General features: G+C 50.0%; 12 protein-coding genes across 12 annotated transcripts; 7 read left to right on the plus strand and 5 right to left on the minus strand.

Annotated features, from left to right (window-relative positions):
• Positions 1–166: 166 nt before the first annotated feature.
• Positions 167–2,049, minus strand: N7511_010978 (uncharacterized protein; the record flags this gene model as incomplete). The annotated part of the gene is made up of 3 exons (XM_057133355.1): positions 167–454; positions 506–1,463; positions 1,514–2,049. 3 exons carry the CDS (start codon positions 2,047–2,049, stop codon positions 167–169), a joined length of 1,782 nt encoding a protein of 593 aa, XP_056981343.1.
• An 874-nt stretch (positions 2,050–2,923) lies between these two features.
• N7511_010979 (GNAT family N-acetyltransferase) lies at positions 2,924–3,493 on the plus strand (the record flags this gene model as incomplete). Its single annotated transcript, XM_057133356.1, has 1 exon — positions 2,924–3,493. The coding sequence occupies one exon, from the start codon at positions 2,924–2,926 to the stop codon at positions 3,491–3,493; it is 570 nt and encodes a 189-aa protein (XP_056981344.1).
• Positions 3,494–3,556: 63 nt separating this feature from the next.
• Positions 3,557–4,434, minus strand: N7511_010980 (oxidoreductase, short chain dehydrogenase/reductase family superfamily; the record flags this gene model as incomplete). Its single annotated transcript, XM_057133357.1, has 3 exons — positions 3,557–3,623; positions 3,676–3,772; positions 3,840–4,434. The coding sequence occupies 3 exons, from the start codon at positions 4,432–4,434 to the stop codon at positions 3,557–3,559; spliced, it is 759 nt and encodes a 252-aa protein (XP_056981345.1).
• Positions 4,435–5,153: 719 nt separating this feature from the next.
• N7511_010981 (F-box protein) lies at positions 5,154–6,507 on the plus strand (the record flags this gene model as incomplete). The annotated part of the gene is made up of 3 exons (XM_057133358.1): positions 5,154–5,260; positions 5,315–5,824; positions 5,883–6,507. The coding sequence occupies 3 exons, from the start codon at positions 5,154–5,156 to the stop codon at positions 6,505–6,507; spliced, it is 1,242 nt and encodes a 413-aa protein (XP_056981346.1).
• Positions 6,508–6,800: 293 nt separating this feature from the next.
• N7511_010982 (uncharacterized protein) lies at positions 6,801–7,787 on the plus strand (the record flags this gene model as incomplete). The annotated part of the gene is made up of 1 exon (XM_057133359.1): positions 6,801–7,787. The coding sequence occupies one exon, from the start codon at positions 6,801–6,803 to the stop codon at positions 7,785–7,787; it is 987 nt and encodes a 328-aa protein (XP_056981347.1).
• Positions 7,788–8,338: 551 nt separating this feature from the next.
• On the minus strand, positions 8,339–10,818 carry N7511_010983 (SulP family inorganic anion transporter; the record flags this gene model as incomplete). The annotated part of the gene is made up of 4 exons (XM_057133360.1): positions 8,339–9,037; positions 9,093–9,612; positions 9,665–10,294; positions 10,361–10,818. The coding sequence occupies 4 exons, from the start codon at positions 10,816–10,818 to the stop codon at positions 8,339–8,341; spliced, it is 2,307 nt and encodes a 768-aa protein (XP_056981348.1).
• Positions 10,819–11,302: 484 nt separating this feature from the next.
• Positions 11,303–12,447, plus strand: N7511_010984 (translation initiation factor eIF2 subunit alpha; the record flags this gene model as incomplete). The annotated part of the gene is made up of 4 exons (XM_057133361.1): positions 11,303–11,431; positions 11,495–11,657; positions 11,710–11,917; positions 11,970–12,447. The coding sequence occupies exons 1-4, from the start codon at positions 11,354–11,356 to the stop codon at positions 12,445–12,447; spliced, it is 927 nt and encodes a 308-aa protein (XP_056981349.1). The 5' UTR covers positions 11,303–11,353.
• Positions 12,448–12,992: 545 nt separating this feature from the next.
• Positions 12,993–19,612, plus strand: yvc1 (putative potassium ion channel Yvc1; the record flags this gene model as incomplete). Its single annotated transcript, XM_057133362.1, has 7 exons — positions 12,993–13,074; positions 13,125–13,452; positions 13,498–14,438; positions 14,486–14,626; positions 14,676–15,078; positions 15,675–19,100; positions 19,153–19,612. 7 exons carry the CDS (start codon positions 12,993–12,995, stop codon positions 19,610–19,612), a joined length of 5,781 nt encoding a protein of 1,926 aa, XP_056981350.1.
• A 306-nt stretch (positions 19,613–19,918) lies between these two features.
• Positions 19,919–21,120, plus strand: N7511_010986 (aldo/keto reductase family protein; the record flags this gene model as incomplete). Its single annotated transcript, XM_057133363.1, has 5 exons — positions 19,919–19,996; positions 20,136–20,180; positions 20,241–20,422; positions 20,529–20,898; positions 20,968–21,120. The coding sequence occupies 5 exons, from the start codon at positions 19,919–19,921 to the stop codon at positions 21,118–21,120; spliced, it is 828 nt and encodes a 275-aa protein (XP_056981351.1).
• Positions 21,121–21,293: 173 nt separating this feature from the next.
• N7511_010987 (putative gamma-cysteine synthetase regulatory subunit) lies at positions 21,294–22,285 on the plus strand (the record flags this gene model as incomplete). Its single annotated transcript, XM_057133364.1, has 2 exons — positions 21,294–21,316; positions 21,364–22,285. The coding sequence occupies 2 exons, from the start codon at positions 21,294–21,296 to the stop codon at positions 22,283–22,285; spliced, it is 945 nt and encodes a 314-aa protein (XP_056981352.1).
• A 185-nt stretch (positions 22,286–22,470) lies between these two features.
• On the minus strand, positions 22,471–23,283 carry bud32 (serine/threonine protein kinase BUD32; the record flags this gene model as incomplete). The annotated part of the gene is made up of 1 exon (XM_057133365.1): positions 22,471–23,283. One exon carries the CDS (start codon positions 23,281–23,283, stop codon positions 22,471–22,473), a length of 813 nt encoding a protein of 270 aa, XP_056981353.1.
• Positions 23,284–23,781: 498 nt separating this feature from the next.
• Positions 23,782–26,005, minus strand: N7511_010989 (Zn(II)2Cys6 transcription factor; the record flags this gene model as incomplete). The annotated part of the gene is made up of 5 exons (XM_057133366.1): positions 23,782–24,307; positions 24,415–24,741; positions 24,790–25,169; positions 25,218–25,773; positions 25,827–26,005. 5 exons carry the CDS (start codon positions 26,003–26,005, stop codon positions 23,782–23,784), a joined length of 1,968 nt encoding a protein of 655 aa, XP_056981354.1.
• Positions 26,006–26,790: the final 785 nt, after the last annotated feature.

Genomic DNA, 26,790 nt, shown 5'->3' on the forward strand with positions numbered 1-26,790 from the left:
GTCCTCTCAAAATCCAGGGTCAGATCACATAATACTCCACAGACATGGTGAATCGTACGAAAAGTGTTGAGATGACACTTCTTTGCTCCAAATGACACCATTTCTTGGCATTTCCAAGGCCGACTTCGAAATCCTCTTTTGACGGGGCACGTGGCTATCTTTTGCCCTATATCTCAACCCAAAAAGGGCGCGTGTACTCCAGCCATTTCACATCTTCCAAGTCAATAACAACCAAGCGTCCAGCCTGCTCATTCCATAACATGTTCCGCCACGCCTTATCTCGATGAAAAACCCCATGTGATTCGAGTATCTTTAATACCTTCTCTCGCTCGGCATAGAAGAAACGGCTGTTCTCCTCATTGATAATCTGCTGAATCCGATGCCCAGACCAGCTGAGAATCATCATATGAGCCATCAACTGGCCATGATACCAATATGAGACGCGAGGCTCGAACTGTCATATATACGTGGGGATGTGATGCCCCTGCAAACTCCGAAGACGAACATATGTGCAGGCTTCGGTTTGCACATAATGGTCTTTGTCGGATGTCGTAGCTTTGATGACTACAGTATACCCGTGCGACAATAATGTCGCTTTGATAATGAATCCCGTTCGACCGCGGATGTGGAGTTGTTCGAATCCCTCGCTTCGGTTTTCTTCAAGTTGGCTATGCAGTCTGCGTGTGAACTCTCGGGGAGTGATGCGATGCTTTTTGCCATGCTCGCTGGCATTTGGGCACTTCCTGTCCACGGATTCTCCTGTGACTACGCCGCGGATGCATTTCATAGTACAGTACGATCTGGTATTCTGTATTGGGGGTTCGGACTTTCGACCTCGGGCACGAGTGTTGTATACCGCCTGAACAAGTTTCCAGGTTGGTCGGTACGCTTGTTTTGGTGGATAGTGACGAAACAGCTCTGGGATGTCTCGTAGCACATTCATGAATTCAACCTTCCAGGTAGGAAGATTTTTATATGCTGCATCATGCCAGTCTTGGGAAGGAAGCCCGGCGGTCATTGCATGAAGTGTAAATGCGAGCATCTGCCCTACCGCTGTTCGATGGAGGCGGTATTTGTCCTCGGGTTGAACATCTTGATTTGGCACGCAGAGGTAGTACTTCACTGTCGTGGGATCTTCAGGAATATGGAGAAATACAAATGCTTCTCCAGTGCGAATCACCCCGTATGACACCCCAGTGTCGATCATATAGGAAAATATTTGAGTGATCACAGCAGTGACCAGGCGAGTGGCATGAAATTTGAAGGCGGTGCCCTTCTTGTCGATGACTTCACGGACTGGATGGATCTCATGTAGCCCGGCAACCAATTCGGGCACCGTGAGTTTGTGGGGCGACTTGAACTCAACAGCATATACTGGGACTATTTGTTCTCCAGTATGAGCTTGAACATGAAACTGATCGGAACGTATGTTCCGTCGTTTTCCCAAGCGTTTGATCGCCCGTCTGTTTCAGTCAGTCAATTGTCCTTGAGAACCAAGCTGGATTCAACATACATGCTTTGAGAGCCTTCCACAAAAGTCGTCAAACAGTCGTCAGTAGTTTGACCGTCAAAGTCAACTTGTCCTTTGATACATAAATCTCGTCTGAGATTTTCATCAGCTCGCATTTCCATTAGAATCGTCTCGAGAAATGTATCCACTGTGTTATTCTCAAAGATTTCCAAGGAATTTTCCGAGTAGATGCTTATATTCCTGGCATTTCTGGCCATAAATTCCACAATCACTTTCGAGGCAAATAGAGGCCTTGTCGTAAAGTCTGATGCATTCTCAATTTTCTTCCATATATCCTCCTGGCACCGGGGAAAGTCATGCCATGGGATGATGCGCATTGGAACTAATCGTCTAGCTGGGTCCATTTCATTTTCCGTTGTAAGCCTTGCTTTTGGCTGGACTTGAATTGGCAGTGAGAGAGAGTCATGACAGCAATCAAGAAGTCCAAAGAGGTTGTTAGGCCTAAGCCGACGATCCAATTCTTCTTTTTCTTTCTCCAAGTCTTTGAGCCCTCCCCGTAGTTCGTCAGCTTCACTCATGATAAGAACAATTTCTCCTCAACTCAAGGGCAATGGACACGAGTTGAATGATACATTATCGTATCAGCTAAGTTATTGGGAGAAGACAATCCTGGGGGAAAAGGCAGATATATTTAGCGCTGTGAGTTTCGATCAAAGAACAAAGATTACATACCTTGTTGGGGACGAGTCAATGGTCTGTAACTCATTTGCTATCTTTCCTCGATTTTCTTTCACTTTCTTCTTTTTCTTTGACCTTTAACTGAGGCCCCATCTGATGTCCTATCAAGGTTGCTTACAATACCTATCCTCGCATTTCCCATCCGCCATATAGACTCATACAAAGAACCGCACTAGCCCCTTTAAATGTAATAATTTCTCTGATCAGCATTGAGCTTGCCCTAAGACGCATGGCATGGCCTGTACTTCCGCTTTTAAGGCTGTCACCATGAGCACTGTTTCTCCCGCATTATGGTGACAGCCTGATAGGATATCATTTGAAGCATATCGAAACAGCAGATTGCCCTCTTTGATCTTAATTTAGGGCTCATGTCTAGTGTGGTTTTTTGCAAGCAACAGACATCGATCAATCTAATGGACGCGAATGACTGCCCTGGCTGGGGCCAATTATTCTACTATGCTGGGCGTCATTCAATGCCGTCAAGAACTTGACAGTCCAAACTAGATTAACAAACATGAAAAAGAAGAGCGAATGGCGATAGACCCTAGCTTGGTTTCCATCGCTTACGGTCGGAGTTGACCCCAACTACTTAGTTGAACTCCGAAGCTTCTCTCAAATCCTTCATCCTCTCTTCGATTTCAAATTGAACCATCTACTCCTCCTTAGTACATTTGAAATACTCAGAGCTCAGAGTTCAACTTCCTCGATTCAAGAATGTCTTCTGCCCCGCCAACAAGTGGGCTTTCCTCACAAATATGGACCCGAGATGACCCCGAATTCTTCGTCTCAACAGATCCGAAATATCTCTCTGTGAAAGCCGTCAACGCGGCCTTTGGACAAGATTTTGTTTACTGGGTGAAGGAACCCTTCCCTGAAGATGTGCTATCCCAGATGCTCCACGGCTCCCTGAGTTTCGGGGTGTATCGGAGGGTCAAGCCAGCGCAAGTTGATGACTCTGTTGCTCCGTCCCCTGAGGATACAGAGCAGGTTGGACTTGCGCGTGTGGTTACTGATGGGTGTTCGTTTGCTTATTTGTCTGATACTTATGTCCTTCCTCAGTATCAAGGCCATGGACTAGGGAGTTGGCTTATAGGATGTGTTGCGGCGACGTTCTCAAAGGAGAATATGCCTTACTTGCGGAGGATTATGTTGCTTACAGATGATGAGCGTATGCAATCTTTCTATGCTAGGATGTTTGGTGTGAAGGTTGTTGGGCGTGAGACGAGGAAGGATATGGGGAGAGACTTGGTATTTATGTGTGCTAGACCGCATGCGCAATCATGATTGAGAGTTTCGTGTCCAGAATTGAGCTAGACAGCAGCATCTTTGATACATAATAGTTGCTCTCTACCATGGCAGCTGCAAAGGGGTTGGCAGATTCTTTCCGAGAACTTCTTCTGCTGTGCCAATATCTCTGTAGAATCTATTAGTTCGAGTCTTTCTCTAGAACAGGAGATTTATCTCACCCTGGCCCACTAGGTGCCCAGAACTCTCCCGTCTTGTTGATGTCGAATTCCTCGATAAAAGATGCAAGCGACTGCGCAGCTTGATCCGGTGTGACGGCTATGAAAACCGAATCAGCAAGGTCTGTATATCCCAGATAGGATGAGGATTTGGGTCGCCAACATACCACCGCCTGCATCCCAGTACTTATCGAACCCAACACTCTTTGTCATCTCAGTTCGCATAAATCCAGGGTGAACCAAGCCCACGGCAATCCCCTTCTCCTTTAAATCCAAACTCAACAGCTTTCCAACCATATTCAACGCCGCCTTGCTAGCATGATGCCCAAAGTTGCCTCCACCCTCTTTCTCATGGCGGAGCGTGATACTTCCGCTCTCGCTGCTAACCATAATCACTTTACTTCCTTGATCTAGTAAGCCGGCTTTGACTAAATTATGCACCACAAAGACTGGGCCAATTGCAGAGGTGGTATACATCTGCACTTGCTTCTCCCAATCCGGAGAGTCGAATGTTTCAAACCCAAAGTACCCCGCGGTGATAATGATCGTTGAGAGCTTCTTCGAGGGAAGTTGCGAGACAAGCTTCTGGCCCACATCCGGTTGGGACACATCCACGCCTGTTAGCCAGGTAACTCCTGGGCTTGGTTCTGGGGTTGACGATCGGGCTGTTGCATATACATGGGTCGCTGGCTTAGCTGAGTATAGTGTGCGGAGAGAGGCACCTAGGCCTCGAGTGGCACCCAAGATCAGAATACTAGACATCAGTAGGGTGAAGATGAAGGTTAACTCTGGGCTTTGGAGAGAGTTGGTCCAGAGAGAACCTTGGAAGTTGCAGCTCTGCAGATATCACGCCTTGCCCGATGACGTAATGGCATATCACGTTCAGTTGAAGTCAGTGATAGACAAGAAGTTGCATACACTTGCAAGCACTTGCATACTGGATTGGTGTCTCCTTGCCTCGGGTTTGGTGATAGCGCCATGGCAATCCGAACGGTAAAATGATCATCCTATTCTCGACTTGCTGAGATTAAGCATACAATAAGTTCTGTGCTTGATGCTAGCACAGCAACCTTGTCAGAAACACAAGTTGCACATACTTGGGCCTAGCTCATCTCGCATCTCCGTACCAACAACTGCCAGAGCCTATACGTATCTAGGCATACTTCGAAAACCAGCAGAGGTAGCATGTGAAGAGCAGGTGTTGTCTCACGGTTGCCAGAGCTGTGAACAGTACCAGTCTAGCATGCTATATCCAGACCAAAGCCTCACTTTGAGAACAAACCCTTTGCCTCGAGGGTCTGATGTTTCTGGCAGATCATCTTATACTTCCAATCAGTCCAAAAACTTGGAATGACGCGCGGCTTAGTCATTCTATTTAAAGAACAATCGAAGGCCGTGAGAAGTCTTATCCAACTCGAGACTGTGAGACTTCGAGAGCTCCAGCGACAAGCCAGTCCATTCATGCGTGCCAGGGCCCAAGAATGACTGGCTTTGGCAAACTCGCCCTCTCCGTCCAAAAAGTCCGGGCTGCGATCCACAGGAGGAAGGCGGGCGCCAAGGACGGTCCCAAGCGCGAATCTGAGTTAAGGTGAGGATCGGAGTGAATTCCTCCATGACAACTCTAACAGACTCTCTCTCTTAGGCCCAGCCATGTCGGTCTACTGCCTTCCTCACCCTGGGATCTCCCGGTCGAGATCCAAATCACCATATTTGCGTATTGCGGCATCACCGACTTCCACCCGCTGAGACTCGTCTGCAAGGCCTTTTGCCAGCTCCTCACCTTCAACGAGCATGAGATTGTTCGCCGATACCTTCGCCAGCGTCGCCACGGGACCCTGCCCTCTCCAATCGACAATGACCGCACCTATACCCGCAATCCAGCGGACGACGTGGTCCTCTTGTCTGACCTGTTCCCGCCGTCCAAGAGTGCCCGCGGGGGTCACCTCTACACCTTCAAGTACCTGCACGGGCTACGACGGCGGCAGATGCTCTGCTCACGGCTCTGCTACTACCTCGCGGATCGCATCCTTGATCGCTTCGTGCAGACCGAGCCCGCGGTCATGAGGGCCTCTTTCCCTACCAAGAAAAACGAACGCAATGCTCTTGTCAAGCGCGGCATAGCTAGCATATGGTTCCACCTTGCTCCTCTCATGTAAGATGACACCTATACTCGGGTCTACACATATCACTAACTCCCCATCTCTGACCAGGTATTATACCCTCTATTTCCTTGAATCATACGCGTCAGCGAGGCGCGAACACACCAACATGCTCGTGCAAAAATACGAAGCTGGCCATCTACCGGTGCCTCTTCCCCTAGAAATCCGACTGAAGATGTACCGCGAGCTACAAACCCGAATACTTCAGACACCTCCCTTTACCAATACGGCGACCTTGGTCGGGACACACCATTGTATGCATTTGCTGGTTTCTTACATACGATATACCATGTCACCCGAGGGACCTGTCGTAATGGATGATTCCTGGATTAGCTCGTTGCTCACCCTAGCGCCGTTCGTGCGCATTGTGGAGTTCTTCTCCGCCGAAATTGGAGATGGCGGGAGCCAGCGGACCCAGCGCAAGGACTTTATGTATAACTTCTATCAGGACATGACGATGTACGAAAAGGATCATATGCATTCGGCTGTCTTTGCTCGTGCCTCTGCGCAGAACTTGCATAGTTCTGTCGAGGATATTTGGTTTGCTGCTGCTCATGCTGAGTTGACTGCTCGCCAGGCTATCCCTCATGAGGTTGAGCATGTCTGGGTATGGAATGGTATTCCTATTGTTTTTGGATGTCCAAATTGTCACCGCACCAGAGGTTGGCAGGCATGATGCACGGTATTGGTGTTGGCGGTGTTAGATCTAGACTTTTGTTGGATATTCAGGAGTTGTATGGACAGTGAAACCAATTGCATTTGTATCCGAGCCATCTATTATGTACCTATGTTATCTTCTTTGAAAATTGTCCGATATGCGATTCGCAAACTACCCAATTGGGTTTGATGGCTGTTTGTTTGGTTTGCATTGGCACGCGTCTGTACTGGCCGAGTATCAAGTTCATTCAACCTCATTCAAGCATAGCATGTGAGCATAATCGAAGGGGGAAAAACACCCAGTTTCCAGACATGGAGCAAGCAGACCCAAAACAATTGTTAAATACATCGTGGACCCTCCACCGTCTCTCCCCACTCCACCACGGGAAAGACAGCAAGGCCCTGTTGAATGATGAGAAAGCATTGAAGATATACGCCACGCGTCTTCGCGATCATTTAACAGGCGATGCTCTTGCGGGACTACAAACAAGCACCGCTACAGCAGATGATGACGCGCTCTCCAAAACAGGCGCTCTGAAAAATTGCCTCTGGCAGCTAATCGCAACACACGACGATGAGTCCAGCCTCGCATTCTCTGGGATTCTGGTCACGCTTGAATATGAGAATATCGTCTACAAAGCTGCTCTCCTCGCCGAGCCAGAATCAGATCCTAGTCATCGTGAAGGATCGACTTCTCTCCCGCTCCTCTTAACCAGATTCCCCACTGCGTTGCGGCAAACCTTCATCTCGTTCTTAGCAACTAATTTCGATACCTATTGTTCGAACCTCCGCTTTTCCTCTGCTTTCCTCTGCTCCGGCTTGGAAATGTATGTTGATGTTCTGCACGCCAAGCGTGGATCCGTCGAGGATGCTATCAAAGAGCTACAGCTTACGCTTGCCTTTTCGGCATCTATCGCCCCGGCTTTGAAGACTCTCAATGTCAGTGTATCGCGTGCTTCATTGACAGCACTCCTGCGTGATCAGTCTGCGTCGAAATCGCGCACCCTGCAGCAGAAATTGAAGAGTCCTTTCGTTGCCAATCTTGAGGAGTATCTGGGGACTCATCTTGCCATGAAGCTGGACCTGGATGGGTCTTCCGAGAATCAGGTCTCTAAGAAACATGTCCGATTGTCGAAGGTTGCGTGTGCTGCTTTTGTCCTTGGTAGTGAGGGACGCTTGAAGCTAGTTGTGGCTGGTGGTCAGGAATATGGGGATGAGGCTGGGCTTTCATTAGAAGCTAGTGGTGCCATCATTCGATCTATTATCCAGAAGGCTGTCATTGGAGACCAGGCTACGTGAGTCTGTCATTTTCGTCTGTGCTGGTTTGAAATTCACACGCTACGAACCCTCTATGCGCACAACCGAACGCCGCTTCAACCTCAATATGAACAGCACATCCTTGGACTCTTAAGCTTTCTGGCTCCGCGCTGCTGCCGAATATGGAGTCTATTCGGCGCAGTCACTTGATGAAACACATCTATGAGGACTTTTTGAGCAGCTCAATTGCTGGTCGTCACTTTGCTGCGATCAACTTGTCTGTATCTCCATCGGTTTCAAGTGATAGCTAGCCCCGTCCAGCAAAGTCCATGAATGCCCAAAGACCTTATTTGGGAGAAATTTGAGACCGCAACTGGTATATCAATCTATGTATGAACTTGTGACACCTGCACAGTCGGTGGAATCGGGAATATCTGACTATCCTGCCTTGTGGTTGTCCCTTCCAGATGACAAAGCGACGACGCGCCAACAACTTCCAATTTTTGTCTAGATATTCAGATATCTAGAATGCACTATATCACAAGACACATCAATCATACATGATTCCATCTCCAATCCTAGCAAAGTATGATCTAGATTTCGTCTATATGTTCCTCGGATTCCGCCAACCGTAGCGCCTCATCGACACTAGGCACGAAATGCGACAAACCGCCACACTGCTCGACAATACCACTGCGCTCAAACATGCGGAACACATTACTATTCGGTAAGCGACAAAAGAATACTCGGACATGCTGCTCCGCATATGCATGCACAATCTCCGAGAGAACCTGGGTACCGGACCCATCAATACTTGTCACACCGTGAACATCGAAAATGATATTCTTATTATGCTCCGGTGCGCGCATCCGAGGCAGAGAAGGATGAGCACGACTCGAACCGTAGAGTTCCAGTCGGCGGAGACGGTTCTTGAGGTCGCCTGTGTTGGCAAATGTGAGGGGTTCGGGGACCTTGACGATGAGGGCACCTTCGACTAACTCCACGTTTTCTGGGTGCAGTTCGGCGTTTTCGAAACGTGCAGGTGTGCCGGATACTTTGCCTAGGATCTGGATGCGAGGTTGAGTTGCGTGTCGGATGAGAATTATCACAGAAAGGCCGATTCCGAGGGCCATGCCTAGTTCGAGAGAATAAAATATGGTTGTCGTAAAGATCAGGAGCATGAGGACCAATTCTGTCCAGCCGCGGAGGCGGAAAAAGAACATTAGGTCCGTGGGGCATTCTTCGACTAGCGAGTATGCGACCACGGATATCATCGAGGAGAGGACGGCTTTCTATTTCAGATTAGAAGGGCCGAAAGACCACTGTGGGAGTATAGCTGGGACGAACCGGGAGATATGAAAGATAAGGCAAGATCATCATGATGCAGACAAAGGTGATGATGCTCACAAAAACACTAGTCATGGGCGAGCGAGCTCCTGTTTGAGAGCTGAGCTTGCTACGTCCGTATCCGCCAAAAGCAGGGAGAGCCTGGAAACAGCCACCAATGACATTGGCCACACCCAGGGCAACCATCTCGCGATTGGCACTCATGTGCATTCCCTGGATCCCATCGGACCTGCCTTCACCCAGTCCTTTAGCTGCAACTGACGACTCAAAGAAACCAAGAAGCGCAATTATGAAAGCCTTGCTCATGGCTGTGCGCACATGTTTCATGTGAGCAAACTGGAAAGGCCAGTTGAAGGCGAAAAGTCCACCAGAGCCAATCTCTGTCTTTCCAAGAAGCTCAAGTCCTTTAGACTCCCAGTCAAGATGCCAAGCCAGAATTGCTGATAGGGTGACGACGAGGAAGCGATCAGGGAAGTATATCACCTGGGGATAGCGTGGGACAAGCCACTTCTTCAAAGTACTAAAGCACATTGTTAAAAGGTGAGAGTGAAACGGAGATAAAGGGTACATACCGGAATACCATGATGATGGAAAAGCTAACAATCGAAACTGCGGCAGTAAGTCCATGGGACTGTCCAGCATATCGAGCAATAAACATCAACTTCTCAACACAGGTACCATGGCTAGTACCGGCCTCTTTAGCCAGTTCCGCAAGGCCCAATTCGGGGATAATCTGGTCTACGAAGATAACAAAGCCAATGGCTGTGATGAATCCTCGTAGGAATGGTCGACTGAGCACATTGTCTAAGAAACCTAGACGGGTCAAACCAGCAATCAGGATCATGCTGCCGGACATGGCAGTAGCCACTCCTACGACCATAGCATTTGCAGCAGGATCGTCCTCGCCCGCATTTCCTTGCAAAACACTGGCTTTAACAATGGCACCTGTGAGAAGGGAACCGGCGGCCTCTGGGCCCACTACCAAAAGCGGACAGCTTCCTAGTATAGCATAAACCATAGGATGGATCACAAACGAGTAAAGACCACTGATGGGTGGCGCATGGGCAAGGTTGGATGCCAAAGAAAGAGCCATTGGAATATATATAGAAGCCACAGTCAATGCGGCCATAAGATCTCCTCGAAGAAGAGACCAATGGTATTGTCCAACCCAGTTAAAAAGAGGAATGTAATAGGATATGTACCTGCAATACTACTGTCAGTCCGAATTCGGGTCCAAAGTCAAAGCACTGGCTTGGGCTCCACCATACTGTCTTTTCGTATCATTCATTGAGAGCGTGGTGAGAGACGACTTCATCTGGGATGGAGTCTCTGACTCCGCGCAAGAGTCTGGATGATCGACAATCCCTCTGGCGCCACTGGTCGCACCACCGGTCTCTTCGTGTCCATTATAACCAAATCCATCACCCGATCCGCCGATATAGGATGACCGCGCATCTTCTACTCGTGGGGAAAAGGTGCCATGGCTACAGCGCCGTTCTCCACATGCGGGATCTGCGCTGTGATATGAATCCAGAAGCCGGCTTCTCACGTCAGGTCCGATTGCGTCTCCAGGGAGGATTTGGCCGTGGTTCGATCGCGGTCCAGCATTGCTAGAGCTTGTCGAAATCCCTAACCCATTTTGAGGGGAGTGGAAAGCATCAACAATGCGGTCTCGTAGCGTTCGACGCCTGTCGGACTCGGGGAGTAAAGAGCTAGTCTCAGACATTGTCTAACAATAGTGAAGAGAAGTTCAAAATGGTATTAAATGTCCCAGTGGCCCGCCATATGGTCTCACAAAAAGTAACGAATAAATTGAGCTTGGAAATTGGAGTCGGTCAAGTAAGGGCGCGCTAGGGACCGATAAGCGGGGAAAGTGTTATCACGGAGTCGATCGGAGGTTTAACACCGCATAGTCGAAGAACAAAAACTGCATCGTCTATATGGCTTTGTCTGATTCGATGCGACCGTCACTCGACTTGGATTCCCAAACATCTCGTCGTTCAGGTAAGCTGTAGATCGAGAGCGGTGAGTCACGTGATATCACCACTCACGGGTCCCGTGACCGACAATGTGGGTTTTGTGAGTCCGCCACAAAGACAGGTGAATTGTGCTTCCATTCAAGTCGCTTACCCCCTTCGGTCTTTTCACTTGGACCTTTCATTCTCGCTTCACTCCGGAGATCAACTTGATCATCTGGACTCTCCCATATACCCAGACCCTTCATCTGAGATTTCGCCGAGAAAAAAAGAAGCCCCGCCAAGATGTCTCTCACGAACTGTCGGTTCTACGAGGACAAGTTTCCCGAGGTGGATAGCTATGTCATGGTCAATGTCAAGCAGGTACGGATTATTGGGGTACAATTTGAGTGCGAAACGAAGACTAACTTCTTGCGAACGAGCTAGATCGCTGAGATGGGCGCATATGTCAAGTTGCTCGAATACGATAACATCGACGGCATGATTCTCCTCTCAGAACTTTCCCGCAGACGTATTCGCAGTATCCAAAAGCTTATCCGCATTGGGCGCAACGAAGTTGTTATCGTCCTCCGTGTCGATAAGGAGAAAGGCAAGACTATACCATTCAACGGGGGGGACCTAAAAACTGACTGAATGTGAAGGTTACATTGATTTGTCGAAGCGTCGTGTCTCGCCCGAGGATGTGATCAAGTGCGAGGAGCGATACAACAAGAGCAAGGCTGTCCACTCCATCATGCGCCACGTCGCAGAGGCTACCCAGACTCCCCTTGAGACCCTATACGAGACTATCGGTTGGCCTTTGGACCGGAAATACGGTCACTCGCACGATGCTTTCAAGATCTCCATCACGTATGTTTTTCTTATTCGGTACACACGACTTACTCTAACGGGCTCGTCTTAGAAACCCCTCCGTCTGGGAAGATATCTCCTTCCCCAACGAAGCCGTCAAGAAGGAGATTCAGCAGTACATCAGCAGCAAGCTCACCCCCCACCCCACCAAGGTCCGTGCCGATATTGAGGTCACCTGCTTCGGTTACGACGGAATCGATGCCGTCAAGGATGCCCTCCGCACCGCCGAGGCCGACAACACCCCCGACAACCAGATCAAGGTCAAGCTGGTCGCTCCTCCCCTCTACGTTCTGGCCAGTCAATGTCTGGACAAGAAGCACGGTATCCAGATGCTTGAGGAAGCTATTGTGAAGATCGGAGAGCGTATCAAGGCCAACGGTGGTAACTGCACCGTGAAGATGGCACCCAAGGCCGTCACTGAGCACGATGATGCGATCCTCCAGGAGCTTATGGAGAAGCGTGAGCGCGAGAACATGCAGGTCAGCGGTGACGAGAACGACTCCGAGAGCGACGAGGGTGTTCCCGAATAAGTATGTGTCACATCTCTGAGTCGAGGGGCATCCAGCGCTGATCGGCGCTGGCATCCAAAAAGGGAATCAGAGCCGGAGGAGAGTTGGGCCACCACGGATAGAAAAAAGCTTGCACAATTGGGAGGGCTCGTTGGCTCAGTGTGCTGGAAGAATTGCAGTCAGAACTCGCCCTTCAAGGGCAGTCGCCTGCACCTCGGGTCTGGGGATGATCTATCCACGCCCGTGTATGCGCTGCATGCTAATTGCGGTCAATCTTCGTGCCCGTCTACCAAAGACAGTCTACACGAAGCAAGTTCTGATGTACATATGTGATGCAACCGAGACGTTCAATGCCAGTGATGCTTTTAGAGTCATGCCAATTCATTTCCATGTAGATCAATTCCACAATCTTCAAGTACACACCAACGCGATTGTTGAATGGATATAAATCGAATGGCGGGGGAGGAGACTTTATCCGACGATCATTGGTCCCAGCGTTGAACCTTGGTTATATCTCGTTCCCAGCCTACTGCGCCCTTTTGGCTTTCCTTCTACACTCAAACATCATGGGTCATTGGAGGACCCTTTTCAACTCGAATGCCGATACGGCCACGACGCGACACCGCGTCGAGGTAGAACGTCGTCGACGTACGTCGCCAACCGTGCGCCGTGGAACATCGCTAATCTATCTCTCCCAGTGCTACCCGCCTACGCTGCCGATGACTCGCTGCCATCTGGTACTTCAAGGGAGATTGCAAAGGTTGCACTCCGCTTGAAATACCAGATTGAACAGGTTGTCTCGTGTGAGATCGAGGGTAGTGTCCTGACCGATCCAAACAGCCGTATCATCACCGACGATGTAGTTGCAACTGCCAGAAAATCCGGCGGTGACGACTACAAGGCCTGTGTAGTCTATTGTCTTCTGGTCTGTGTACGATGGTTTAAGATTCAATCCACTGTTGAGCTGTGGGATTCCGATCTGCACGAGGTTCGAGCTTTGGCTTGCGAGGTCATCGCCAAGCGCATGTACTACTCCCCTGGCAAGATTCATGTTTAACAGTCACTCACCAGCTGCAGTATCGAGTCCGAGCAGGATCAGAATTACTTGCTCAGAGAAATCCTGCTCAAGCGATACTCTATCTTCTGTGAGGGGGTGGAGACCGATCCCGCCAATGTCATTGAACGGTCGGTGGACCTCCACGCCTTGAGGATCATCAGCTCGTCTGGATACCAGAAATGTATTCAGTATCTGTGGAGGGGCTGGATCTGTCAGGAAGAGGGTAATCCAACTAATTTTGTCGATTATCAGGAAAAGTCCAACACCAGCTACTGGGCGCATTTTCACCCTGATCGCATGAGGACTCCTCTGTATCAGAATGTATGCCAGATCTTGTTCTCGTTGATTTATCTTGCAGTTTATACTGCGGTGATCAACACTGTCAATCCAACAGGCGATCTCGATATCGCAGAAGGAGTTCTCTATGGCATGACTCTTGCGTTTGTCTGTGACGAGGGTGTCAAGTTTTGGAAAGTTGGTTGGAATTACCTCGAATTTTGGAACGCCTTCAACTCAACCCTTTATACGATTCTTGTGGTTTCCCTTGTTCTTCGATTTGTTGCATTGGCCCATTCACCCTCCGCCCATGATGAACAGCGGCAGCTCTACAACCAGCTCAGCTACAACTTTTTGGCCTTTGCCGGTCCGATGTTCTGGATGCGCATGATGCTTTATCTCGACTCTTTCCGCTTCTTCGGTGCCATGTTTGTCGTTTTGCGGGTCATGATGAAAGAAAGTTTGATCTTCTTCGCTTTGCTGTTCGTCGTCATGGCTGGTTTCTTCCAGGCATTCATCGGTATGGCTCAGGTTGATGCGGATGTGCCAGTCCATCGGAACATTCTCCAGGGAATGGTAAATAGTATCATGCAGAGTCCGGAATTCGATACTTTCCAGGAGTTTGCGTTCCCTTTCGGTATAATTCTTTACTACGTGTTCAACTTTATTGTCATGACAGGTATGTTCATGTATTGTTTTTGGGGCGAGGATAGCTAACATTCTCAGTTCTTTTGAACATCCTCATCGCCTTGTACAACAGTGCATACGAGGACATCTCCGGCAATGCGACTGATGAGTACATGGCGATCTTTGCGCAAAAGACCATGCAATTTGTCCGCGCTCCAGATGAGAATGTCTTCATCCCACGTGCGTATTTGATCAATGTCATAGGGAATGTTACTAATTTCCGTGCTAGCATTCAATCTTGTCGAGATTCTATGTCTAGTGGCTCCATTTGAATGGTGGATGTCGAAGGGAACCTACGCCAAGTTGAACGACATGGTTATGGGAATAATCTATTCGCCTCTACTGGTCGTTACGGCCTGGGTGGAGACACGTCAGGCCCACCGTATCCGACATAATCGCCGCCACGGGGAAGAGGATGATGACTGCGCTCAGGAATGGGAACATGTAGCTCGGGAGGTCGACTTTGACCTTGATGACACTTGGAAGCAACAGGTGACCGAGTCGACTCCTGATATCAAGGTTGATGGTTGCACATACGAGATCAGGGAACTCAAGAAGCAGATTGAGGATTTGACGAAGATGGTGAAGGCATTGACTGAGGAGACTACGAAGGGTAAGGGTGGAGATGGCCAGTAGAGAGGGGAGGAAATATATATCGATGATGTGTGAATAATTCCGGTGATATTTAAGTTGCATCCAATTTTGCCTATGTTGGTCACTTAAGTTATGACTTCAGTCCATACTTGTTTGAAAAGACTCCAAAAAAAAACATACTTCCTAAACGCAATCCTTGAAAACCAACTCGACACCAGAGAAATAAAAAGAAAAGCAAAAAAAGAAACGCTCACTCGAGGACGGTGTTTTAGGAATAGCCGAACGCGGGGGTCGAACCCGCAGCCTTAAGATTAAGAGTCTTACGCTCTACCGATTGAGCTAGCCCGGCCGGGCTGTTGAAAGGGCATCAACTTGTGGCTACATAAGCCAGACCTTGGGCAGCTGACATAAACGTTAGCGCGTCCTGGTCGAGCGGCGAACCCTCTGGAACCCGCAGTATCTAAAGGTGGCTTCTTCCGATAACCTGAGCACTTCCTTCATTGGACCCTTGCTTCCTTTATTTCCTATGAGTCTTTAGGTTGTCTTTGTCTGACCCTGACCGTGGTCATTACATTGCCAAAATGTGAGTTTTGCGCTGAAGCCCCCCGAAAATCTGGGGACTAACAACATGCAGGGCAAAGCTCGTAGATGACCCTCAGATCCAACATGCATCGTTGCATAATCCGCTCCCTTGGCAATTGCACCTCTACGTCTGGCCATTCCTGATCACCTGGCCCATCTTCTTCGCCTTTTATCTCTCCCCCGAACGGTATGACACCTACATTCAGGGACAGGAATGGACATTCGTCTGGGCGGGGTCTATCATCACGATCCAGTCGCTCACCTGGTTGATGACCAAGTGGAACATCGACATCAACACTCTCTTCACCACGACCCGTGCCAAATCTATCGACTCTGCCCGCCTCATCAAGGTGGTTCCCATCACCAATGCTGGCTCCGCTGAGATCTGCACCCTGATCAACGAGAACACCGGCCCTAAGAAGACACTTTCGTTCCTCTTCCAGAAGCGCCGTTTCCTGTTCTACCCCGAGACTCGCACCTTTGCCCCTCTCTCCTACGTCCTGGACAACGAACCAAAGCCGGCGCTCAAGACTTTCCAGCTGACCGAGGGTTTCACCTCGAAAGCCGAAATTGACCGTATCCAACACCACTATGGCGATAACACCTTCGATATCCCCGTTCCCGGGTTCCTCGAGCTCTTCCAGGAGCATGCCGTTGCGCCTTTCTTCGTCTTCCAGATCTTCTGTGTTGGTTTGTGGATGCTTGATGAATACTGGTACTACTCGCTCTTCACCCTGTTCATGCTCGTTGCTTTCGAGAGCACTGTTGTGTGGCAGCGCCAGCGAACCTTGAACGAATTCCGCGGAATGAGCATCAAGCCTTACGAGGTCTGGGTGTACCGTGAGCGCAAGTGGCAAGAAATCACTAGCGACAAGCTCCTCCCCGGCGATCTCATGTCTGTCAACCGTACCAAGGAGGACAGCGGTGTTGCTTGCGATATCCTTCTCATTGAGGGCAGTGTCATTGTCAACGAGGCTATGCTTTCCGGTGAGAGTACCCCCCTCTTGAAGGACTCCGTTCAGCTTCGCCCTGGCGATGACTTGATTGAGCCGGATGGATTTGACAAGCTCTCGTTTGTACACGGTGGAACCAAGGTTCTCCAGATCACCCACCCCAACACCGGCAACGATTCGTCGCGTAAGAACCTGGCCAGTAACATTACCTCTCCTCCGGACAATGGCGCCTTGGGTGTGGTTGTGAAGACCGGGTTTGAGACCAGCCAGGGTAGCCTTGTTCGCACCATGATCTACTCCACTGAGCGTGTCTCCGCCAACAACGCCGAGGCTCTCTTGTTCATCCTCTTCCTTCTGATCTTCGCCATTGCTGCTTCCTGGTACGTCTGGCAAGAGGGCGTTATTCGGGACCGCAAGCGCTCCAAGCTTCTTCTGGACTGTGTTCTCATTATCACGAGTGTTGTCCCCCCTGAACTGCCCATGGAATTGAGCTTGGCTGTGAACACCAGTCTTGCTGCCTTGAGCAAGTTTGCCATTTTCTGCACCGAGCCCTTCCGTATTCCCTTCGCTGGCCGTGTTGACGTTGCTTGCTTTGATAAGACTGGTACCCTCACTGGAGAGGACCTTGTTGTCGATGGTATTGCTGGACTCACCCTGGGTGAGGCCGGTTCTAAGGTCGAAGCTGATGGTGCTCACACCGAACTGGCCCAATCATCTGCTGCCGGAGCTGACACCACTCTTGTACTCGCCAGTGCTCATGCATTGGTGAAGTTGGACGAGGGTGACGTTGTTGGTGACCCTATGGAGAAGGCTACTTTGGAATGGCTCGGCTGGACTCTTGGAAAGAATGACACCCTTTCGTCCAAGGGTAACGCCCCCACAATCGCTGGCCGAAACGTCGAGTCTGTTCAGATCAAGAGAAGATTCCAGTTCTCCTCGGCCCTCAAACGTCAGAGCACTATCGCAACCGTCACTAGCAACGACCGCAAGACCTCTAAGAAGACCAAGTCCACTTTCGTTGGTGTCAAGGGTGCCCCCGAGACCATTGGAACCATGTTGATCAACACGCCTCCTAACTACGAAGAGACTTACAAGTACTTCACCCGCAACGGTGCCCGTGTCCTTGCTCTCGCCTACAAGTACCTTTCATCCGAGTCTGAACTCTCTCAGGGCCGCGTTAACAACTACGTCCGCGAGGAGATTGAGTCCGAGTTAATCTTCGCTGGTTTCCTAGTTCTGCAATGCCCTTTGAAGGATGATGCGATCAAGTCTGTCCGTATGCTGAATGAGAGCAGCCACCGTGTTGTCATGATCACTGGTGACAACCCGCTGACTGCAGTGCACGTTGCCCGCAAGGTTGAAATTGTGGACCGTGAGGTTTTGATTCTCGATGCCCCCGAGCATGACAACTCTGGGACTCGCATTGTCTGGCGTACCATCGATGACAAGCTTAACATCGAAGTTGACCCCACTAAGCCCCTCGACCCGGAGATTTTGAACACCAAGGACATCTGTATCACTGGATATGCTCTGGCGAAGTTCAAGGGCCAGAAGGCTCTTCCTTCCTTGCTCCGTCACACCTGGGTTTACGCTCGTGTGTCCCCTAAGCAGAAGGAAGAAATTCTTCTTGGACTCAAGGATGCTGGCTACACCACTCTGATGTGCGGTGATGGTACCAACGATGTTGGCGCTCTCAAGCAGGCTCACGTGGGTGTTGCCCTTCTGAACGGATCCCAGGAAGACCTTACCAAGATCGCCGAACACTACCGGAACACCAAGATGAAGGAGCTGTATGAGAAGCAGTGCAGCATGATGCAACGATTCAACCAGCCCGCTCCCCCGGTCCCTGTGCAGATCGCCCACTTGTATCCCCCTGGCCCCACCAATCCTCACTACGAGAAGGCCATGGAGCGAGAGTCGCAGCGAAAGGGTGCCGCAATCACCGCCGGTGCTGAGCCTATCCCGACAATCACATCTCCTGGTGCACAGGCTCTGCAACAACAGAACCAGAACTTGACCCCCCAGCAGCAGAGACAACAGCAGGCCCAAGTTGCCGCTGCTGGCCTTGCCGACAAGCTTACATCCTCCATGCTGGAGCAGGAACTGGATGACAGCGAGCCTCCCACTATTAAGCTGGGTGATGCCTCTGTCGCTGCTCCATTTACCAGCAAGTTGGCCAACGTTATCGCTATCCCCAACATTCTCCGCCAGGGTCGTTGCACTTTGGTCGCTACTATCCAGATGTACAAGATTCTTGCTTTGAACTGTTTGATTAGTGCATACAGTCTGAGTGTCATTTACCTTGACGGTATCAAGTTCGGTGACGGACAGGTTACCATCAGTGGTATGCTGATGAGTGTTTGCTTCTTGTCTATCTCCCGCGCCAAGTCCGTCGAAGGTCTCTCCAAGGAGCGCCCTCAACCCAACATCTTCAACGTTTACATCATTGGATCTGTTCTTGGACAGTTCGCCATTCACATTGTGACTCTGATCTACTTGTCTAACTATGTCTATAAGCACGAGCCGTACGTTGACCCTGTTTCCTTTATTCGATCACTCATGCTAACATACCCATAGAAGAGATAGCGATATCGATCTTGAGGGCGAGTTCGAGCCCTCCCTCCTGAACAGCGCCATCTACCTCCTCCAGCTGATCCAGCAAATCTCCACCTTCTCGATCAACTACCAAGGCCGTCCCTTCCGCGAGAGCATTCGCGAGAACAAGGCCATGTACTGGGGTCTCATCGCCGCCTCTGGTGTCGCATTCTCCTGTGCCACCGAGTTCATCCCCGAGCTGAACGACAAGCTGCGTCTTGTGCCTTTCACCAACGAGTTCAAGCTTACCCTGACCGTACTGATGATCTTCGACTACGGTGGCTGCTGGTTGATTGAGAATGTTCTCAAGCACCTCTTCAGCGATTTCCGTCCCAAGGATATCGCTATTCGCCGCCCCGACCAGCTCAAGCGTGAATCGGAGCGCAAGCTGCAAGAGCAGGTTGAGGCTGAGGCTCAGAAGGAGGAGCAGCGTAAGGTTTAAAGGGGTTGACCATGTATGTATACATAGAGGAGGTTTGCATGTTTCTAGAATTGTGGTTGTGCATGACATTTAATACATGATTTTGCTTCCCCCGTGGAAGTTTCTTTGCTTTTTATATGCAGTGATTCACAGCTCCAACAGTGTAGCTCTATCATCTCAAGCATAGTAAATAGTAAGTGTAGAACGAGTTGCGTATCAAGATCGGACATTTCCCCTTTCGGACTCGCAGCATCGACCCCACCCGATGATCTCATATGTTTCTTCCATTTCACTTCTTGCTTCCCTCTTGACTGGTTACAATCCACTATGACCATGGCAAACCTAACACCCCAGTCGAAGTACAAGCTGCAATCGGGATATGAGATCCCTATTCTGGGATATGGCGTGAGTAGCTATCAATTTCCCCGCAGACGCTTTGAGCATAGCTGATAATGTACTATGAGGATTAGGTCTATATGATGTATGTTCCAATCCAGTTCGTATAGACTGAAGTCCACTGACCAGAACTAGTTCCCCTTCTCAGACCGAGAAGGCTACTGCAGAAGCCCTGAATGTTGGATTTCGTCACGTACGTTGACCTGCAATTGATCCCATCCACACCCTATCCAATGCTGACCTGGCATACTAGGTGGACTCGGCAATCATGTATAGCAATGAGAAGCCCTGCGGAAAAGCAATCCTGAACTCTGGGCTAGATCGTTCGGAGATCTTCTTCACCACCAAGATCCCGCCTGAGTCCATGGGTTACGAGTCGACAAAGCGGGCTGTCAATTCCAGTCTACGTCAGGCTGGACAGGAATATTTTGACCTGTAAGCACCCCAAATATCACCTTTGCCTATCACAATCACAGTCTCCAGGATGGATGCAGTAATAAAATCTACAACCAACCATTCTCTAACAAGTGTGTCTGACTAGAATCCTCCTCCATGCACCCTATGGAGGCAAGGAAGCTCGCCTGGGCTCCTGGGACGCCCTGGTCGAAGCCCAAAAGGCAGGCAAGACAAAATCAATCGGCGTGTCAAACTACGGAATCCACCACCTTGAAGAGCTGGAAGCATACATCCAATCCGGCGGAGGCGGCCAAATCGACGTCGGTCAATATGAGCTGCACCCGTGGCTGGATCACTCTGATATTGTGGAGTGGTGCCAGAGTCGGAAGATTGTTGTTGAGGCGTATTCACCGCTGGCGCATGGAACTAGGCTTCAAGAGCCCATTTTGGTTTCTATTGGGGCAAAGTATGGGAAGACGCCGGCGCAGGTTTTGATTCGGTGGAGTTTGCAGATGGTAAGCCTTTGCCCAGTTTTCTCTGTCTTTCTTGTGTGTATTGATTGCTAATTGCTGATGGCTGGTTAGGGACTTGTGCCTTTGCCCAAGTCTGTGACGCCGGAGCGAATCCGGGAGAATATAGATGTGTTTGATTTTGAGTTGGAGGATGAGGACATGAAGTTGTTGGATACTGGAGAGTATGAGCCTACCGACTGGGATCCAACTGTCGATTCCGACTGAGAAGAAAGGGAAGACGTGAGAACAGCACACGAGTAGAGAGGGAGTAGAAGTTTATAGAAGAGGAACAGCCGGAGTTGGATTTGTCATGAGGGGTCGCGGGGGAGAGAGAACATTTCCCACTTCTTCTCTACACAACTCCCTCCTTTGCCTTTCAGACATTCAATCGTTCAATCATGAAGTTGATTCTCTCTAGCTCGTGAGTAGTGGCATGCGCTCAAGTAGTCTACCCACTAACCATCGCAGAAATCTCATGCAAGGCGGGCGTCAGTCCGTCATCCGCCAACCGCTCACGCAGAAATCCAACGTCGAACTAATTAACTCGTTTCGGTCGAATTTCCTCGCTTGGCAACAGATCGACTCAGTACATACAAATGGAAATGGCCACTCGAGCGGTTCGCGCTCGCCTGCCAGTTCCTGGACGCACCAGGGCGAGGACGGCCTCTATATCCCCGCGATCGACTTCTCACAGCCTGGTCTTGCCGAAGAGCGTGATCAATACGATATTACAGTGAAGCTATTCTATCTACCGGGAATTCCGGCGTCAAGGCGTTGCGCACACACGCGAGAGGCAATTGATTTGGTATTGAAGGAACTACATGTCAAGTCTATTGATCTGCTGATCGTCTCGTTCCCGGGAATTCTGTTTGATGCCGACGATGACAGCGAGGAAGAGGAGAATGAGGCGAGCAACGGAGAGCCGGATGATTTCGATAGCATGGTGCAGACCTGGCATGTGCTAGAGTCGTTGCATGAACAGGGTATGATTGCGCAGCTGGGCGTTGCTGAGTTTGGCAGCGAACGGTTGGCCCGCTTCCTGCCTCATACCAAGGTCAAGCCTTCGGTTGATCAGATCAATCTCAAGGATTGCTGTGTCGTTCCCAAGTCTTTGATTCTCTATGCGAAACAAGAGAAGATTCAACTCCTAACCCATAACGACTGCAATGATATCCTTCCAGTTGGAACGACGCGGGAGTTGCTCGGTCCCTCGGAGAAGGGTGCTGGAATCTTGGCCTCATCGCCTGATGCGGATGATGGTATTCAAGGCGAAGTCGAACCGCAGTGGGTGGTCAAATATACGGCAGTCGTCAAGGATCGCGGAGTTGTCGAGAACAAGGGGTACTTTGCGTTGGCTGATGTCGGCACCTGTCTCAAGGACCGGTCTTGACTGTTCTTTCTTTCTTTCTTTCTTTCTTTCTTTCTTTCTTTCTTTCTTTTTGTTCTTCATTCAATTCATTTGCATCGTCACTGGGCCATATGTCGGGACAAGCGTGGCGTTCTTTTTGTTTTAACTCGGATGAAGGTCCAATCTATCATATATCGCTGCATCCTTCAAGACAACATAAGACTGTTTTAACCAAGCATACTCCTCTTACGGCCTCTCATGCGCACATCTTCAAGTCTCTTCAGTGCAGAAGGCGCGCCCTTGTAGCTCTTCCGATATCCAAGCAGCAATTCATCGAACAGCGGCTCAGAGCGTGGATGCGTACTTCCAATCGCTCGCTCAAGCACATACAAATCCACCGCGCGATCCTCATCCTGCGCACTTTGCGACGCCAGCCCAAAGTCAATCAACACAACATCGCCCTCAGTAGAAATTGACTCGGCTCCATCTGCACCAGCTAATGGCCGCAGCATCAGGTTACTCGTCGTCAAATCTCCATGCACGACACCAGCCTTGTGCAGTGCACCAATAGCAGCACCCATTTTCTTCAGCAAGCCACGAACACGCGCTTCTTCCCGTTCGATCTGTGAGTCGTCTAGCGATGCCTGGTTCTTTTTCATCCATGCTTCCCATTTCTCTAGCACGACGCGTACCACATCGCCTTCAATCCATTCCATCATTAGCCAGGCGCCGCCCCACCCGCCTTCCTCGCCGCCGTGACCCTCCCAGTCCAGGGCTAGAAGGGCGGGAACGGAAACTCCCTCTCGTACTAGCTTCGCGAGGCATCGTGCTTCTTGGAGGATTCGTTGGCGGGTAAGGCGTCTGTCGAGGATTGGGTGGCGGTAGGGTTTTGAAGGGCGGATCTTGAGGGCCGCGGGGGTGGAGGGGTTCAATGAGGTTGTTTTGTACAGGTGGGCTTCGGCGCCTTGGGTGAGGAGAATTGGTGGTGGTGTTGTGTTATTGAAGGGTGAGGGGAGAGCTGGGGGGCTGTAGTCTTCCATGGTGGAATGTGAGGTTGTTGAGGTGAAAGAGGTGAAATGTGAGAGTTCGAGAAAAAGTTCGGGTGGGGCTCGGAGTATGCGACTGACTGTTCATAGTAGACCATTCATGGTAATTTCATTGGGAGAATGACAAGCACTGCCGGGGGCGTTAATGAGTTATTCTATTTTCTAGGACTTCAGGAGATTACAGTCCTAGGAAGCTGTAGGAGAGGTTTGGTTTCCCGTCTTGGGTGCAATTGTTACTTTGCCCTCACAGTTGAACCCGCAGATAGTTGAAGTATGGAGTGGACCAAATCGATTGACGTGAATTGATGCTGATTTACGTTGAATGTAATTGGAACCAGCTAATAAGTTAAGTTATATCATATAGCCACAAGAACAATCACCTAGAAATCCCATACCTACAATCCTATGTACGTATATGGTCAACGTGAACATCTGTCTCGATGAAACAGCTCATAATTCGACATTGTTGAACTCCAATTAAAGGTCCCAGAATTAAAGCAGGTGAAGATCAGGGCGAACATTAGCCAACCGACAAGTGCCCTGATACATCCTCTCCAAAGTCGATCGCATAATCTCAATATCAATCGACTCAGCAGCCCAATGCTTCAACGTACGCAGCGAGACCCGAACAAGACCAGCCCAATTGGGCGGCACGCGTAGCTGCCAAGTCCCCGGTGTCCGCGACGCCTCGAGCTGGTAAAGTACGACGCCCAGGATGTGCAGAGCGCACGCGAAGCTGGCGCGGATTACGTTCCAGATCCACTCATGACGGAATTGATAATAGTAATTTGGAATCAGCTGGACACAGTTGTCGACTGCCTTTTGGGCTAGATCAAACACTTGCAGCCATAGTTGGTTATCTCTTTTTATGAAAGTTGGCATGGTCTGGAAGTGGATTGCTAGGAAGAAGGCTGGTCTGTAGATCCGTTCTAGAGCCATATGGTACCGGCCGCGGAAGAAGAACATCAGATCTGGGTTGTCTTTCGGGGATTGGATCCCTGCGATGGAAATTTGATACCTGATTTCCAGTCAGTCGCCAACTTCGTGTTCGAATAAGGGTATGAATGTCTCCGGGGAACCGGGGAGTAGGGGAGTAGGGAAACGGCAAATCAGAGGAGCATATACCATGAAGTTACGACATTCTCTGCGGCAGCCGACCTTTTCAGGAGATCGGGGATATCTTTAGTCCAGCCCTTTTCTCCCTGCCGCCACATATCGGCTAGCAGGTCGTTGGTGGTTCGGCGGTTACAGATAGATCCTATGTAGAACTTCCACCCCTTTTCCTCTTCGGTGCCGCTTAGTTCAAACCCTGGCTGGACTGCAAAGTCCTGAAAATCATCATGCATCTGGTCAAAGGAAGGAGGTGTTTTGCGGGAGAACTTGGGGAATGGGTCCGAATAGCCTAAGCTCTCAAGCCCACTGCTCCAGAGAGGTAGCTCACTTTGCATTTCACTGTGGATATTAGTAGACGACTCTTAAACCAAAAAAGACGAAACCTACTGCTCAGCTTGAATACAGGACCAATATAGACGAGACTCCAAGTTATGATAATTGTCATCGGCAGTCCACTGTTCTCTACACAACGACCGCAATCGAACTTCTAGCCGGCAGGACGCTTGCTGGAAACAGAACCAGGCCTGCAGAGGGCGCATGGCATGTCTGTGGTAGCTACCAGCAAGTAGGAAGCACTGAATGTCAGTCGTGGAGGTGTACAAGAACCCGAATCGCTGCTTCGCGGCGTGGAAATAGGTTTCAGCCAAATCCATATTGGCGTCTGACATGGGTGGCGGCGGGAGCCGATCAAAGTCAATAGTGATATCCTCGTCGGCCAATGGCACAAACTTAGAGGATGTAGATGAAGCTAGCGCGCACGCTAAGAGCTATAGGGAAACTTAGCTCAGACCTATACAAGCAAATGGTCGACGTACCACCTGGCAGGATGGACCATCCCATCCAAGACCCTGGACTGTGACTTCCTTGGCATACCGCTCGAGCATAGCAAGATCAACTATGGGGTTTCTTCGGTGACAGATCATAAAGTATTTTTTGCAGAGTCTAGGGATCTCATCGACAAAATGGCCGATCCCCACTTGTCGGGGAGGAGGACTATTTGGTGGTTGACTATCCAGCGAGTCAAGTAGAAATGAGCGAATATGCTTCTCCGCTTCAGTTATGATCTTGTTATAGACGGGCCAGCGGAGCATATTCTCCCCAGAACTCGCCATGTAGAGAATTCGGGGGTCATGATCCGGTCCCCGGTCTTCAATACTTGGAGCTGTGGTACTGCTATGCGGAACGCTCCCCGACAATGACTCTGTCAGGGGACTAGTGTTCTGCATAGCAAGCTCAAAAAAGGATTCCTTCAATGAACGGCTCGAGGATATGGTCGAGCCCTCCGACTTGATATCCTCCAGCAGACCGGCGATATGATTCAGACGCGAGAGGACCTCCTGATTCGATGGACTTCCAGATTCAAAGCCCGTTCTAGAAGCCAAGGTCAATGCCTAATCTATCAATCCATGGATTATTTTTCTTACTGGTTCTGCTGTGGTGAGGTCTCGGGGTAGTTGCACTCGACTCCCTGTGCAGCGCAGTAGCTGCATGTTGGCCTAACATTGTCGCATCGAGTCTTGCGCAGCCGACAGGTCTGACAGGCTGTTGGGGCTCGTGTGCGGATCTCACGCTTCCTAGCGAACTTTGGAATGGGAAATTCCATAGTGGACTCCTTCTCCTTCTGGAAATTCAAGATGCAAGTCGGGGAACGTCGGGGAGCCGTCGGGGAGATTGGAAGAAGGGTGAAATAGTAAGTGTGACCTCAGGACATTAACGCGTACTTAGGGGGAGCAATACCTCCGCGAGGACTATCTACTGGAGCCCGGGTTGGAAACAAAGAAACACGCGGCGGCCACAAAACGCCGGATTGATCGAGTGCTGATGGATGTGGCGTTGGCCGATTGAGGTCAAGACTCAGAGCAGACAAAGAACCGTCGTTTGTGATGTAAGGGTCAACCCCAGTCAGTTGAACCCCCATGACTGCCTCAGGGGTTTCACGATGCTGATTGGAGGGCGGTTAACTCGTTGGTGACTCCGGACAAGGGTGTATGTGATGATACCCAAGGGTTTCTTTTGGACTGGGGAGCTTTGCCGACCTCGCTCGAGCCCGTGAGCCTCCATTTCTCTTTTCGAAGGGCTGCAGTTCATTGCCTAGGAATCTTTTGGCGGTTTCCAAAGGATTGGGAAGGGTAGTTGTACTTGGAGAACCTGGGATCCGAGACATTCCGGGAGGGTTGGGGTTGTCAGATGCTGTGAACGTTTTGTAAGTGCAAAGTCTTTTAATATTGGAATCTAATCTGAGAGGGAAGAGAAGCTCGTACCTGGGATCTTCTACAGTCGAGTTGGAAATTAGCTTCACGCCCACACACCACAACCCCTAACCTGCTCATCACGGGACCGATGTGACCCTACTATTGAGTTGAGCGTATGAGCTTTATGAGCTTAATG

The sequence above is a fragment of the Penicillium nucicola genome (assembly GCF_028828085.1).
Source record: "Penicillium nucicola strain IBT 29836 chromosome Unknown utg000010l, whole genome shotgun sequence".
In the NCBI taxonomy this organism is placed as follows: domain Eukaryota; kingdom Fungi; phylum Ascomycota; class Eurotiomycetes; order Eurotiales; family Aspergillaceae; genus Penicillium; species Penicillium nucicola.